We start from the raw sequence: 14,750 nt of genomic DNA, 5'->3' as shown, positions 1-14,750 counted from the left end.
GAGAGCTGGATGGGTGAGGAGAGGGATGTGTAAGAGGAAGGCAAGCTGGGAAGTGCTGGGAAATGAGAGCTGAATGGCTCTGCTGTGCAAGGGGCACCAAGTTTACCTAAACCTCCCTCTCAGTAGCTGCTCTAAACCACTGATGCTTCCCTTCCAACTGACCCTTCCCTTTTACCTGTTTTTAATTCCAGTGTTGTCTAGACAGCCCTGTTTCCTCAACCTCCACCTCCTGCTGATGCTCAGGGATTCCTGTAGCAGTTGCTGTAGCTCTAGGGACACAGAGGGGAAGGAAGGTTTCTCTCTCAGAAACAGAATACCCAGCAGCTCTGTTCTGCTGTAGGAATGTATCACAATATCCACCTGTAGTTATTTTTACACAGAACTGCAGTAAAACGCCGAGGGGAAAAAAAATCTCACTTGCAGAATCAGAGCTCCTTGCATTTCTTAAGTTTAAAACATATTTTTGCAACCAGCACGTGGCCATAGGGAACGATGAGCCTCGGGAAGGTGAAAATCCCAGGGCCTCTTGGTGGTGAATGGCGTAAATGTTCATGACTCCTCATTGGGACAGTTGGAAGTTGCAAAGTCACAAAGATTTTTCTCAATTATTTTGGATTTTTTAATGTACTCTGGGGCATATAACTGTTGCTAGCAAGCTGCTGCATCTGAGAGAGAAGAAATTCTGGCGGTTAGCAGTGTGAAAACCTTAGGAGAGTAGCAGTTTTGCCTTTTGGGCTTCAATAAGTTTTAGCAGTCTGAGTCTAGAATTACATCTAGGGCATTTGTAAGATATTTTGTATTTTCAGGTTTTAATGCTACTGTAAGTGATGACTAAAAAGGTCAACGTTTGTTAAAAAAAAAATCCACTTGGTTTCTGCAGCTTTCTCTTGGCAGAAAATGGATTTTCTACATGTGCAAGTTGCACCTGCTCAGCAAGGGCCTGTTTAGAAATTAGCTCTGCTCAATTTATGCTTATCCCTTTGTATAACCACGTTTAAAAGGATTTAAGCAAATACAGCTTCTAACTGTGAAAATATATATACAAAAAAAAAAAAAGAAGACAAAGCTAAACTATGACAAATGAGGCTTAAATCTGTTTTACAGCAGTTTAGTTAAGTTAATTTGCAAGTAGAGTTTTTTTTGTGAGTATGTTTCCTGTTGATTACTCCAGAGTACCTGGAAGGGATCTGTTTCAGTACTTCCATGTTGGTTGGAAATCAAAGATAGAGAATTTCTCCTACATTGTAGGCAGGGGTCCTTCCAGTTCAAGCCAAGCTGATAAAAAAGTTGGAGCCACGGAAGAAGATTGATTTCAACAGTTTGTGTTGGCTTGATTTTTGAAGTAATGGTTGGAAAGTCACGAAGGTCTGAAGAAACCAAGTCATTTAATCCATCAACAAGCACAATACGTTTGTACTCCTCAGTTCCAGATTTGGGAAGTATTTTAAATATTTATGAGGAAGTACATTGACATGTTACCCAAAGCCCTGTAGGACATGAGGAGTAAACACCTGTAGATGTACAACAAGATGAATCTGCTCAGATTAAGTCTCTTCTGATAGAGGGCAAAGCAGTTTTATTTCCTACAGCCTTAGCAAAATGAAAGCATCACGCTGTATTTTTACAATCTTTTTTGATTCATGCAATCTTTTCTACACTGCTGCTCTCATTGCAAATTATTGCTATGTTTGCTGTCATCTTTTATGAAATAAAAAAGTAGTTTGGCATCAAAAATAAGTTCCCTGCAGCCATGGAATCTTGGCACACAGCTTCTGATTAATTACTTACACCAATATTACATGCTTTACAGGACATTTATTACTGGAGCTGGATTCATTAGAGCAGACATAGAATTTTTTTATAGGGCTGGAAATAGGTTGTAAATTGTAGAGCTGACATTACTCTGTTTTAGAATTAGCAGAAAAATAGATGCCTGAGATTTTTTTTGAAAAACAAGTACCTAGAGTTAAACTCTGTCTACATTTTAGTGAAAATATCTTGGTACTTATCAGCTTTGGAAAATCAAATAACAAACTTAGATGCCTAAATAGGCACATAGAGATCTAACCGTTGTAAGAACCCAGTAAGAAAAAAAAATGGCTAAGATTTGTTAAAACATTATTTTATCAATTAGATCTTTCACTTCCTGGTCCTAATTTTTTTTTTTTTTTGGTATGAAAATATTTACATAGGCAGTTTAGAGTGTTTTGGAGGGTGAAACAACTGTGAATTGCTATGGCAACAAATAACAGCAACAGTTTCTTTCCCACCTCTCTCCATGTGAAATTATTTCTTATGCATGAGATTAACTAAAAGTCTCAGCAAATGTTTGTCTCGCTTGATGATAAAGAGCAACATATTCTTATCAGCAGCCAGGGAGTCTTTCCCAATGTACAGTTTTTATTAGCATTACAAATAGATTTTGGAGACAGAATGGAGTTTTTCTCTCCAGGCTGAGACACTAAAATCAAGGGGTTGTGGGACATGTCGTTGTAGCTTAGACCCTAAACAGAAGCCAGGAGAGCTGTCAAGTTTGGATCTACGTTTCCAAAGTCAGAGGTTATTCAAACTCATCTCAAATGGAAACAGAAATAGGCCAAAGGCTTCCACATTAGTCACACCAAACAGCTACACTCTGGGGGATTTATGACATTCCAAGAGAAACTGGTCTGTCAGTTGGATACGTGGTGAAATCACCTCTGCTTTCAGGAAGGAGTAGGATGGTAATCAGTTTGGTGGAAAGATTTCAGTGGCAGCTGAGATCTGCCCAGAGGATTTGTGTGGAGTATGACTAGAACAGGATATTCTCAATGGCTGCAAGGTGAGGGAGCTTCCAGAGGGAGGAGTGGGCACTGCAGCTGGAATGGGATTTGACACCAACCACTCCTTGAAAAGGGCAGAGGAAGGAAGCTGCCATTGGGAACAGTCCACACCGATCTTATGTGTGACCTGGAAGGCACAGGTCAGTGCTTGGTCACCACAACCAGGAGTGGCTGGAGACAAGAGTCCCCTTAACTTGTAGAATGTGCTGCTGTTTAAACACAGTCATTTACCTAGGCACACAGTTTAAAAGAGCAAACAGAAATGCTTTGCATGGCCCTGTGTCCCAGCATATTGGAAAAAAACCCTCTTTTGTTCTTTTTGCAGTTCATTATTTTGATGTATTTTCTAATGGCTGGCTTGCAGGCAGAGCAGGGCTGCTCTGTGAAGCTTAGAGCACTTCTTCAACTGCACGAGTGCTTGGAAGATACTTATGTTCATCAGCTGAAACCAGAGCAAAATGTTGGCAGTAAAAGCAAGAGAGGGAGAACTGATTGTTTAAAAAGTGACTAACATTTCTCTTTTATTTTTTTTTCTCTCCACTGTTTTTTATTTTAGCATTACCAGAACCTTTGCATCAGGTAAAACGGAAAAAGTCATCTTTCAGGCACTTAAGGAATTAGGTCTTCCCAGCGGAAAGGTATTTAGCGGTTTTGAATAACTGTTTTTGTATACTAATAAACTGATGGCTCAGTCACGTTTGTAGCTGTAATCTAAGTCATTTGCATCACAAAATAAAACATGCTTGTTGTTCATGAATAACTTAATAATCACTGTAGGTTGTTTACTAAAGCCAAAATGTAGTTAAAATCTGTATGACACAGTGATCCTTAAACCTCTTAGATGAGGCTTCTCTTATTTTCTGTTACAGATTATCTTTTGTTCATTTATACAAAGTATATGAGCACAAAATATGCATGTAATGTCTTTTTTGTTGATTTTTTTTGGACTCCTGCTGCTCTTTGCTCCTGTCCTTTGGAGACCTGCTCTCTGGCTCTGCCCCGCTCACAGCAGGAGCCCCTGCCAGCTCCAAGGGGTGATGGCTGGTGATGGTTGCAGATAGTTTTTTTGGCTTTACACCCTCCCCAGTCTCTCTTCTTTCATGTTGGAGACTCCAGCCCTTCTTGGCCTGACTGCAGCAACCACCTGGTGAGGCTGCAATCTCCAGCCAGGGAGATGGGGTGTAGAACGACATGAATCCCTGGCACCCGAGATGAGATTTTTCCTCACTCCTACAGTTCTTATCTTGTCCAGAGGAGGACATGACACTGAATATGTTATCCATGCATTTCATTCCCCCTGTATGAGAACTGCCCAGCTTTTTAAAACCATTGCACCAAACCTGGGACTTCTTCTCAATGTTCTTTGGCTTCAATATAAGTATCCTGAAATTTGTACAATATTTTGAATGTTTTGGGTTTTTTTTTTTTTACTCCTCAGAAATAAAATAGACTGTTTTCCATCCCTGTGCTTATGTAGAATTAATGTTACTGTGAGGTTAGAATACAAGCACATCAAACAGATTTATGATAAAGATGAATTAAGAACTGCTTTCAGAAAGTACAGAAGAAACTGGGTAAATCTATACCAGGTAAAGAGATTAAACCAGTTCTCGGTTGCTTTTTCTGATATGAGATATTCTCTTGGGAAAAGAGCAGATAAGCTCTCTTTTCTGGATAAAGGTACCTTTACATTTTGTTGCAGAATGATGAAATCGAGCCTGCAGCATTTACTTACGAGAAATTTTATGAGCTCACCCAAAAGATTTGTCCCCGAACTGACATAGAAGACCTCTTTAAGAAGATGTAAGTTCAAATTTAATTTAATCTTGCTTTAAAGACATTTTGCTGTATTTTTAGTCCATATCTAATAGTGACAGAACACTGTAAAATTTACCTAACCTTGAATTCTAGTAGCATCAACAGTACTTTAAGACAAGCTCAAGTCTATGTTTTTCCCCTTCCCTCCCTCTCAGACTGTTAATGTAAAAGTTCACTCTGTATTTCAGAGCAACTTTTACATGAGTTAGAGGAAGCACCTGGAACTTTTTTTTTTTGCATTGGCTTTACTAACTACTGTAATTTTTAACTTGCTCCTTTAGGTGATTAACACAGTATGTGAACTAATTAAATTAAATAAGAAATTTGAAGTTTAAAAAGTTTTCTCACTCAATTTATTCTCAACTGGAGGACTTACATGTTGTTTTATGAAGTAATGTTTGTTAAGTTATAGGAATATATATGTTATGGGAGTTATACTGTGCCAAGCTTGGACTGTTAGTATGTTTTATGTGACTGTTCAGTTTGAGATTATAGAGCTACTTCAAGTAGAAAAGTAGGTGGTTTTAAAAGTATCAACAATGTCAACATGTAAATCATACCTACTGTAGCATCGTGTATAAAAACTTACATTCTCTAATAAATTTCTTTTCAGCAATGGAGACAAAACTGATTATTTAACGGTAGACCAATTAGTGAGCTTTCTAAATGAAGTAAGCTTTTTCATACATTAACTACCATACAAGTCTGTCTGCAGTGGCTTGCTTCTTCCAATCTTTCCATTGCATGAATCCTGCCATTATTTGCTGTGCTTTTGATCCGCTGATCTTTCCATTTTGGTAACATCCAGGTGCAAAAATCAGCTCCAACCTTGTGTGTTGTCCTGCTTTCTACATGTTGGCTTTGCAGTTTGCATCTGTTGATTACTTGCTGGTGTGTCATGTTGTGTGTTATGTATGTTTTATACATTTTATGCTGTTAAACGTTCGATGCAGTTTCAACTAAAATACACCCAGTGTTTTATTACAAGCAATTATTTTTACCTGTAGGCCCCAGCTAAATATATCTGCTGTCTTTCTCATTAAAGAAAAACTGAAGTGGGCTTTTTATAAACAGTGGTTTGATTCTTCTCAACAGTAGTATTTCAATCTGGTACAAATCTAAGAGCTAAGAGGATATTTTAAGAGTTTGTATATGATTTTTAAAATGCTATGTGTGCAGAATAAGAGGAAATATTTTTATTGCTGTATTTCCAGAATACACTTTTTGGCAGAAGTATTTAGTATTTCTTAAAAGCATCGTGAGCGTGTGAAGTAGTTCAATAAACAGAGTGGGGTTGGTTTTTTTTTCTATTCCTAAAGCACATAAGTTATAGAAGGCTGACTCATTCAGAATTGCAGAGATAAACTCACTGTGTGGCTTCGACAAGAACACACACATGGAAAATAGGCACATTCTACTTGGTTTTGTACCAGTAGCTTCTTGTCATCTGGAACATGGAAAGCTGCTGACCTCACTACGTGATGTTTTTGGGTGCTTTACCAAAAAATCTCTCAATCTAACATTGTTTTACTAGTTACAAATCAATTTTGTATATATTTATATATTGGATACTACCATGTGATGATTCAAGCAGTGGGTTCCCCATATATCACATTTAGAAGATAATTTTATTTTTCATAGGGAATGTGTGCCTTACTCTTCACTAGCACTAAACTTGAATTACTTGTAGAAGGAGTATTCAAAAGAAAAGACAGTGAGAAGATAAACAGCTTCAGCACTAATGGTTACACACTTGGGCCTTTAGTTCATATTTATTAGCAAATTTGAGCTCATGCCTAATCTTATTACTCTGAGACATTCTTTTGTCTCCAGTAACTGATTAAGAAGTTAAAACTGAGTTGTGCTCTAAGTTTTGTGTGGTTTGAACAGTTCTTTTTATGGAATTAGAAGCCTTATTTTATAGTAAGTATTAGAGAAAGAGGCATCTTGCTGACTGCCTATTGACACGATATGTTTTGCCTTTGGAAATCTTGTGGTTGGCCCTTTAGTTGGCGACCAGAGCTGGGAAAAATCAGCCAAATGTTTTTTACAGAGTAGGACATTCATTCTGATGGCTGAAACCAATGCCTTTGCTCTGTGCTGGAGGTCTTTTGGTCTCCAGATAGAGTTTAAACTTTCAGTCATGATTTGAAAGGCACGAAATGACCCACAACCTCCCTCCTGAAGTGATTGTTTCTGTCCCCTTGACAGCTGGCCAACACTGCAATTAGCAGTGGTGTTTAATGCTGGAAAATATAAAAAGATTATTATCATTGCATAGGAGAGGGGAGTTACTTGGCAGAGAAATTCTTCATGAGACTCTTTAACTTAAATTATTCTGAAACAACCTCTAAGGCATGCTGCAGAAGCTCCAAGTGTTATGGGTTTTTAAGGGAGCATGAGGATATGTTACTGGATATGAGAGGAGAGTGAGTGGCTTTCCTGGAGTTTTTCCAAACTCCTGTCTCTATTTGTCTTCTAAATTCTGTTGTCTGACAGCTGATTTAATTGTGTGTCAGTATTAAAGCTTCTGGGAAGTTTTTAGAAATTTAATTATTGGCAGGCACTGAGTATTATGTCTGGGTCTTCTACTTTTAAAGTTAAATTTTGAAAAAATAAAAGGTAGTAGAAAAGTAACTGAAATTGACTACTATTGAGATTTGTTCCTGACGTTCTTTTACAACAATAAAATAATAATAAGGCAAGTAACAGCCAAAATAGAAATTCAGTATTCTGACCAGGACTAATCCTTTCTTCTGGGAGGAAGGTGTGGGGAGATCCTTTCCTATCCCCTCTTTCCCACTTCCTTGCTCTTCCTCTCTCTGTCTTCCACTGACTTGCTCTTCCTCCCTCCTTCCCATTTACTCTTTCTGTCTCCCTGTTTTTCATCTCCACAAAAGGACTCCCTTCTCACCACTGCACAGGGCAAATTCAAGGGGCAAAATTGGTTTCAGCACATTATTAACTGCTTTGTGTCTCAGTCTGTACCCACTCCAAAGGGAGGCTGGAGGCCAGGCTGGGGAGGATCTTTCTCTCTTTGCAGAACCATACAGGAATTCTTGCTTTTTAGTCAGTTCACCCTCATATGGTTAAAGAATGTGTAGTGTAAGGGTGTCCTGCCCAGTGTGGTAACTAGAACAATCAAATACAACACTGTTGGACACACACAGTTAGTCCTGGGGCATGTTGTCTTTCTAGATAAACCTTCATGCTTTTAACTTTGGTTACAAATATGCTGTGCCACCAAACCCAGAGGTACAGAATGTTTCCTCAAGGGATACTAGCAAACATTCTTACTTTGGGGTTTTTTTTTTAAGTAAATCTTTATCACTTGTCAATTTTACTTTATTTTTTAAGCTAAGTGAACATAAAGATATGGCTCTTGTTCAAGTGGAAAATTGATAATGAGCCATGGTCATGGCTACTAGAAGACTATTTTGCTCTTAGCTCCTTCTGATAACTCTGAGACTCTTTCTCGAATGGAGATTTTTTGCTTTATCCCATTTAATTTCTTCTGGTTTTTTATGACTAACTGTAGAAGAAAGAGGGTGGGGAAGAGCATTTTTCTTAAGAACCTTCCCTGTTATTTCTTATAACGGTATAAAGCTTGTCACTTGTCACAAGTAGACCGAACTGTTGCATGCCAGTGTTGTGTTGCTGTTGTGTGCTGCTTAGCCGGTTATGTCCTGCATCCCTCTGCTCCCATATCATATTTCATCTGAGTTTTCCTTAGTTATCCCAACACTGATCTGTACTGAATGAACCTGCTGTGTTTTAGATGCTGCAGACTGCCAGTAGCAGTACTTGAGAGATCCCTCCTTAAGTGCATGATTGAATTGGCATTGGTTGTAATTTCTTGGAGTTAACGAAGCACCAGTGTTGCAAGAAAAGAGACAAAGTGCTTATTTTTGATTGGATATTCTTTTTCCTCATGAAAAATAAATCAAAAAATTTACACATAAGGAATTACAGCAAATGCTGGTAGTGCTGTGTGAGCCATATCAGTACCATCCTGCCCACTCCAAATTATTGATCCAATATGGGGGCGACCTGTTACGTTTCTGAATTCTGCTTAAACTAAATCTTGAAAACTGTGCACCTGCTGGGGTAAAAGAGTGTTTTCACAGTCATACTTATTTCTTTGTTTTATTTCATCTGCTTACATGCCACTACTCCCTTCAATTCTGGTTTTGATTTTCTTTTAATGGAGAATCAGGCGCACAGTGTGCAGCTCTAATCCAGCATGGAGAAAAAGTGAAGTTACATAGCACACTTCTGAGGGAAAACATAAAACCTCTGAGTTTTATTAGCCTATTAGAAATCACTGCTAAATTGTATCTAAATGTTACATATATTATTAAATCCTAATATTTTAAATTACTGCGAATTGAAGAGATGATACTGTGAAATTTTTTTGCATATTTCTTCTAAGAACCTGTGCTGGTTTTTGAATAGTTAAAAACACGATGTTTCCACAATTCACAAGTAATGATCAGTACTTATTTCTAAACTGAGATTTAAAATTCTTCATTTAAAATATAGCTTTATTTTACTTTTACTTTTTGCTTTAGCTGTAGATAATGTGTAAGACATGCATTTTTGCAGAGGTGATTACAGTGCCATCAGTCAAGTCTGTCAGTTTACAAGTCCTACAAAAAAGATTAGAGAGAGAATTTACAAAGAAGGGAGATTTAGCTATTTATTTTTCAGCATTTCATTTGCACGTGTGCCACGTGCAGTCATTATTTTGATGAACAAGCAAGAGTAAGACCAGTTATATGATGGCACTGGAGTGGGTTTTTTTGAAATATTTTTGTGATTAAACTGCCCAGGTTTCTTATGAAAGATAAGCTTCATCTTCTACCTAAAGCTGAAATTACTGTTAAAACAGTCTGTAAGTTTTAGGGCTGCTTTGTTTTTTTTCTTTTTAAATATCCACTTCTTTCTTTCTCATCTGCAGTAATGAAATGCTCTTGGATGATAGCCATGCACTATATTATTTTGCTGAATTCTGTTGTTTTCTAACCTTAGCACCAACGAGATCCTCGGCTCAATGAAATTTTATTTCCCTTTTATGACACAAAAAGAGCAATGCAGATAATTGAGACATACGAGCCAGACGAAGACTTGAAGAGAAAAGGTAAATGGAGAAGGGAATTCAGTATTCACTGGGTTTAGGCATTTGGGGAATTTGTTCTGAAGCATCCAGGCTTTTAAAAGGGAGCTTTACAGTCTTTGTGGTCTGGGGGCAAAGCACTTGTGTGGTACCCAGTGAACTAGATCAGGAAAAATATCTCCCCCTCAAAATCAGTGCTTTTTTTTCTTGGATGTGCATCTACCTTCTTATAAAGTAACGTCTATAGTGCTTGAGGGCAGCAGCCTGGCTTAAAACAGGGTGTTTTATGTGGGTGAGTTTAAAAATGTTCTCTCCGAGCAAGATTTCAGGAAGTGTCTGCAAGCCGTTCTTGGACTGCTCGTGTCCTGACTGCTGGGAGTGTTGGAGGTGTCAGTGGCTGAACTTAGTTCCCAGTTCTTACCCATTTTGCTGAAGCAGCTGTGCTGGGATCAGCTGCAGAAATTAGAAATGTTGCTTTCCCCATCTGTCCTCCCTGCCCTTTTTGCTGGAAGTTGCTGTCGTTGTAGCAAGCAGAGAGGAGAGTGCAGCTTTGCAAAGCCCGTAGGCATCCTAACAGGATTCCTCTGTCACCAGACAGTTAGGGGAATATATCAAGGTAGCACTGGAGAAGCTTTTAGCCATCCACTCGTGCTTCCACTGCTGCTGCAGGGTGTGCAAAGCAGAGAACAGGAGGCAATGTCTAAACCTGCCTCAGTTAAGCCTGGCTCAGCACTGAGCCCTGTTGGGTTCCTTGTGTGCCTTCATGTTGCTTCATAGTCACAGATCTTGGCACAGGCCTATAAACTTAAGGAATGCCTCTGCAGCTGGATTCGTAGCTTTCCCCACTCCTTATAGTCCTTCAGTCCTTTTAACTAAACTTTTAGGGGAAGAGACACTGAAAAGATGGACTTTGCAGGAATCACCTGGGACAGAGGAGATATTTCTCTTGTCTAGAGAACATTTATGAATGTTATGGGGATTTTCCACTCACAAGCTTGTTTCTCTTCCTCTCTACATGAAGTAGAATGCTCCAAGTATTAATTACTTGATATTAGTCAGCTTTATCCTTTTTTATTTATAATTTTTAAGGACACTCATCTTTGATTCTTATTGGTGCCAGTGTATTTTACACATTTTCCACAATGAGGAAACACAGCTGCCACCTGTTCAGGATGGAAGATGCAAAAACATATTTTATGAGGATGGAAATTAATCTGAAACTAGAAAAGAAAATAATTCAATCTTGGCTATTTGTTTAGCTTCATTCTTTGATTTTTCTTTCCAACAGGTTTTTAATAAATGTGGTAAACCTCCTGCAGGGGTAGGGTTATGGAGAGTAGCAAGAGAACAGCAGCAGTGTCCTCTCACAGTGTTCCTCCAGGGATCATATTCACTGATGCAGATTTTATCCCAGAACACAACAGAGCTCTGTTAAGTTGCTGAAGTCTCAGCTATAGTTTGTCTGGAACAACTGTCCAGATGTGACATTTTTCCACAAGATGATCCACTAGAAATATGTACCATCTAAGATTTGCTGTGCTGCTGCTTTTAAGTTCTTGGTGACAACAAAATAAAACCATTCTTCGGGTTGAAATTCCCTTTTGCCCCCCTTTCCCCCCCCCCCTCCTTTTTCCATACTCAGAATCAGCTGGGAGGATTTGAATAAGACATCCCAGGACAGTTCACCTCTGGCTGACTCCAAGCACAGAAAATGTAAGCTCCAGTAGAGGATTTTTTCAGGAAGTTAGGAGTAGAATGAAAACTTGGATCACTCCATTTCTCTGTATAAGAGAAAAGTAGTCTTAAAGAAAATAAAATAGGACTGCTGCAGCCTGTCCCTTGACAATAGCTGAGTGTTCATAAATGATTTCAGGGAAAGCAGTCTCCAAAGTAGTGCCAGATAACCATTCTCTGCAGCAGCTCTTTGTGAGTAATCCCTTCTTCCCTACCCCAGATCGTTTTTCAGACTCTTGACCACTTCAAAACTGATACTGCTGTACTGATTATTTGGCTTCATTAAAAATTATCCCTTACCTTACATTTTTTTATACTTTATTGAAGCATAGAACAGCAGAGAAATAAGAGAAAGGTGTTACGGGTTCTGTCCTCTGTATTACTAGGTGTGCCATGTTGGTTGTAGAAATGGATTGCTTTTCATTTATGAAGGTATAAACTTGTATTTCCAACAGTAACCTTGAAGGTATCTTAGATTTTCGTGATGTTTTGCAAATGAACCTGTGCAGACATTTTCAGGTGCACATCCACACGTTTTTGTCAGTGGAGAACAGTCTCTGCACATGCTACAAGCTGATTAACAGTGGTGTAGCACGGTCAGGGCAGGACTAACCGTGAAGGAGGGGAGGAAAGTGCCGTAGAAGGCTGGTATGTGCAAGCTCAGGATTTCTGATTTAGAAAGTCCCAGACCAAAATTGCTGGGAGTTCTCTGAGGAGATGTCACTACTCGTTTGCTTTCTTCACATCCTCTTGGTGCCTTAGGTCTGCTAATGGTGAGTGCTGGACCTCAGGTTTTGAGCTGGTGAGCACCTGATTTTTTCTTCTGTTTTCTGGGAACATAGTGGCACATTTTGTACCAGGGTGAGCTTGGAGTGGTGGAAGGGGAGAGCTTCTGTCTGATTGCAGAAACCTGTGTAAACACAGTTTTTGTGCTAGGATTCCTGCTCTGTGGGACAGTTTGATTCCTATCCACTCTGAATATCTGGGAATAATTTACCATGCCTTCTTCTTCCTTCTAGGTGTCATATCCAGCGACGGGTTTTGCAGATACTTGATGTCAGATGAAAATGCCCCGGTTTTCTTAGACCGTTTGGAATTATATCAAGAGATGGACCATCCTTTGGCTCATTATTTCATCAGTTCCTCTCACAATACCTATTTAACAGGCAGGCAGTTTGGTGGCAAGTCTTCAGTGGAGATGTACAGACAAGTGCTTTTGGCTGGATGCAGGTTGGAAGCAGGAGATAACAGCCTTTAATATTTGTGAATCTGATACTTTAGACCTACATAATATACCTTGGTGATGATATGTTGTATAATTGAGTGTATAAATATGTTAGTGTGGTAAATGAAAACACACATATTTATTTAAGACTCTTATTTTTCTCATGAAAAACCTTGAAAAGCAGTGCAATGTAGAAATTGATACAAGGAGAGTGTTTGTGAGAAAGGAAATAGAAGTTAGATATTAAAATGACAACTGAAGAATTTCAGAGGGCTTTCTGCTTTATAATTAAGAAGTTTATTTTTAAATGAGAATCAGTTTATGATATCCTGCATAATTTCTTGACATACTAGCCTGAGAATCAGAAGAGTGTTCTAGTGCTGAAGACATTATTGTCCAGATGTAAATACATTGACCCACAGGTGCTGTAAGGTAGAATATCCAGACTCATATAAGGAGTCTGAAATTACATGTGTGCAACTTAGAAAGGATTGTGTAATGCCTAGAACTGGTTTGTAACTTACTGCTCTGACCATCATTATTTAGGATCTATCCTGAGTAGCTCACCTGGAATGAAACACTAAGGAAGCTGACATCATTTTTCTTGGATTTCTAGGTGTGTGGAGCTGGACTGTTGGGATGGCAAAGGTGAAGACCAGGAACCAATAATTACACATGGAAAAGCAATGTGTACAGACATTCTTTTCAAGGCAAGTACCTGACCTCTAGACCTGGCAGTGAGCCCCAGAAGAACCCACGGACAAGAATCCTTGCAGGGCACCCTCCCCTCCTCAGCAATGAGGTGCTGCTCCCATGTGACAGACTGACAGATTACACAGGCACAGTTCTTGTCCCCAGATCTTAGGGCTCATTTCTGACCTGCATCACACGCCCCTCTTCTGATTTGAATCCTGTTATTTCATTTTTTAGGATGTAATTCAAGCCATTAAGGAAACAGCGTTTGTTACATCAGAGTACCCTGTCATTCTTTCATTTGAAAATCACTGCAGGTATGTAGTGCCCATTTTTAATTTTTAAATGGTACAATGTCTGAGAGAGGTGATATAATTTAAAATACTGTAATTTGAGTGTACTTGAAAACTCTGTAGGCTATTGCAGGCATACTGAATGTCACTTGCTAATATACTATCTTCATATAGCTTAATAATGGCAATATTTTTATCGGTGATAAAGCTGTGAAATATGTTTGGATGTTCCATTAGCTGTGTGAGATTGAGTTATTCTACTTTTTTGGTCTTTAAATTCATCTTTGTCAGATAATAGACTTTTATTGACAGCATAATTATACAGTAAAGTAATACTTCTCAGTGGAGACAAAGTGGGCAGTATATAATTTGGGATGTCTGCATTACTTAGTATTATTCTATTGTGCCAAGTAATAGTGATTTTTTTTTAATATTTAAAAATTAACCAGCACACTCTTTTCCAGCAAATACCAACAGTACAAGATGTCAAAATACTGTGAAGATCTTTTTGGAGATCTCCTGTTGAAGCAACCTCTAGAAACACATCCAGTATGTTATATTCTACCAGTCTGGTGGTTTTTTATATTGGTTGTATTTAAAAGGGATGACAAACTGAGATCATATCACCTGTAGTGCTGTTCACTACCAGTCCTGTGCTTTCAAAAACGACTAGTGATTTTGGATGTCTATGCTGTTTGGTACCAACTTGTCTTTGTCTGATTTGTTTAATCTCTTCTGTACAGGGCTCTGGCGAGCAGCCTGGGGAAACCCATCCCCTTGATGTGGGACGTAATATCAGCACCTACATAAAATACACCACACACATTGTATCTGCAGGTCATACATAACTCGGAAACTGCCAGTCACTGATGAAAACCAATTCATTATAAGTTGCATGGTCTCGGCTGAAGAAAGCTCTTCCTTCAGCTGCACATTGCATGTTTCATGCTCCAGATCAAGTCCTACAGTCTAGGTGGCCCCCACTACTGCCTTAAGAATTTAATTAAGCACCAGGAGTTTCCTGCAGTCTCATTTGCACTGTCAAGTGC

At 38.8% G+C, this 14,750-nt stretch overlaps 1 protein-coding gene across 5 annotated transcripts in view; it reads left to right on the top strand.

The window, feature by feature from the left end:
• PLCB4 (phospholipase C beta 4) overlaps window positions 1–14,750 on the top strand; it is a 168,742-nt gene that overhangs the window by 100,242 nt on the left and 53,750 nt on the right. For all 5 annotated transcript variants that reach the window (XM_029961664.1, XM_029961662.1, XM_029961663.1 and 2 more), the window contains 8 exons: window positions 3,379–3,460; window positions 4,525–4,625; window positions 5,254–5,311; window positions 9,672–9,780; window positions 12,510–12,720; window positions 13,332–13,425; window positions 13,646–13,725; window positions 14,166–14,250. In XM_029961664.1, the coding sequence (XP_029817524.1) occupies window positions 3,379–3,460; window positions 4,525–4,625; window positions 5,254–5,311; window positions 9,672–9,780; window positions 12,510–12,720; window positions 13,332–13,425; window positions 13,646–13,725; window positions 14,166–14,250 (820 nt within the window). The remainder of the gene's footprint in view (window positions 1–3,378; window positions 3,461–4,524; window positions 4,626–5,253; window positions 5,312–9,671; window positions 9,781–12,509; window positions 12,721–13,331; window positions 13,426–13,645; window positions 13,726–14,165; window positions 14,251–14,750) is intronic.

This window comes from Manacus vitellinus, unplaced genomic scaffold, assembly GCF_001715985.3.
Source record: "Manacus vitellinus isolate BGI_N305 unplaced genomic scaffold, ASM171598v3 scaffold_38_pilon, whole genome shotgun sequence".
Classification (NCBI taxonomy): Eukaryota; Metazoa; Chordata; class Aves; order Passeriformes; family Pipridae; genus Manacus; species Manacus vitellinus.
This window is presented reverse-complemented; position numbering and strand designations above follow the sequence as displayed.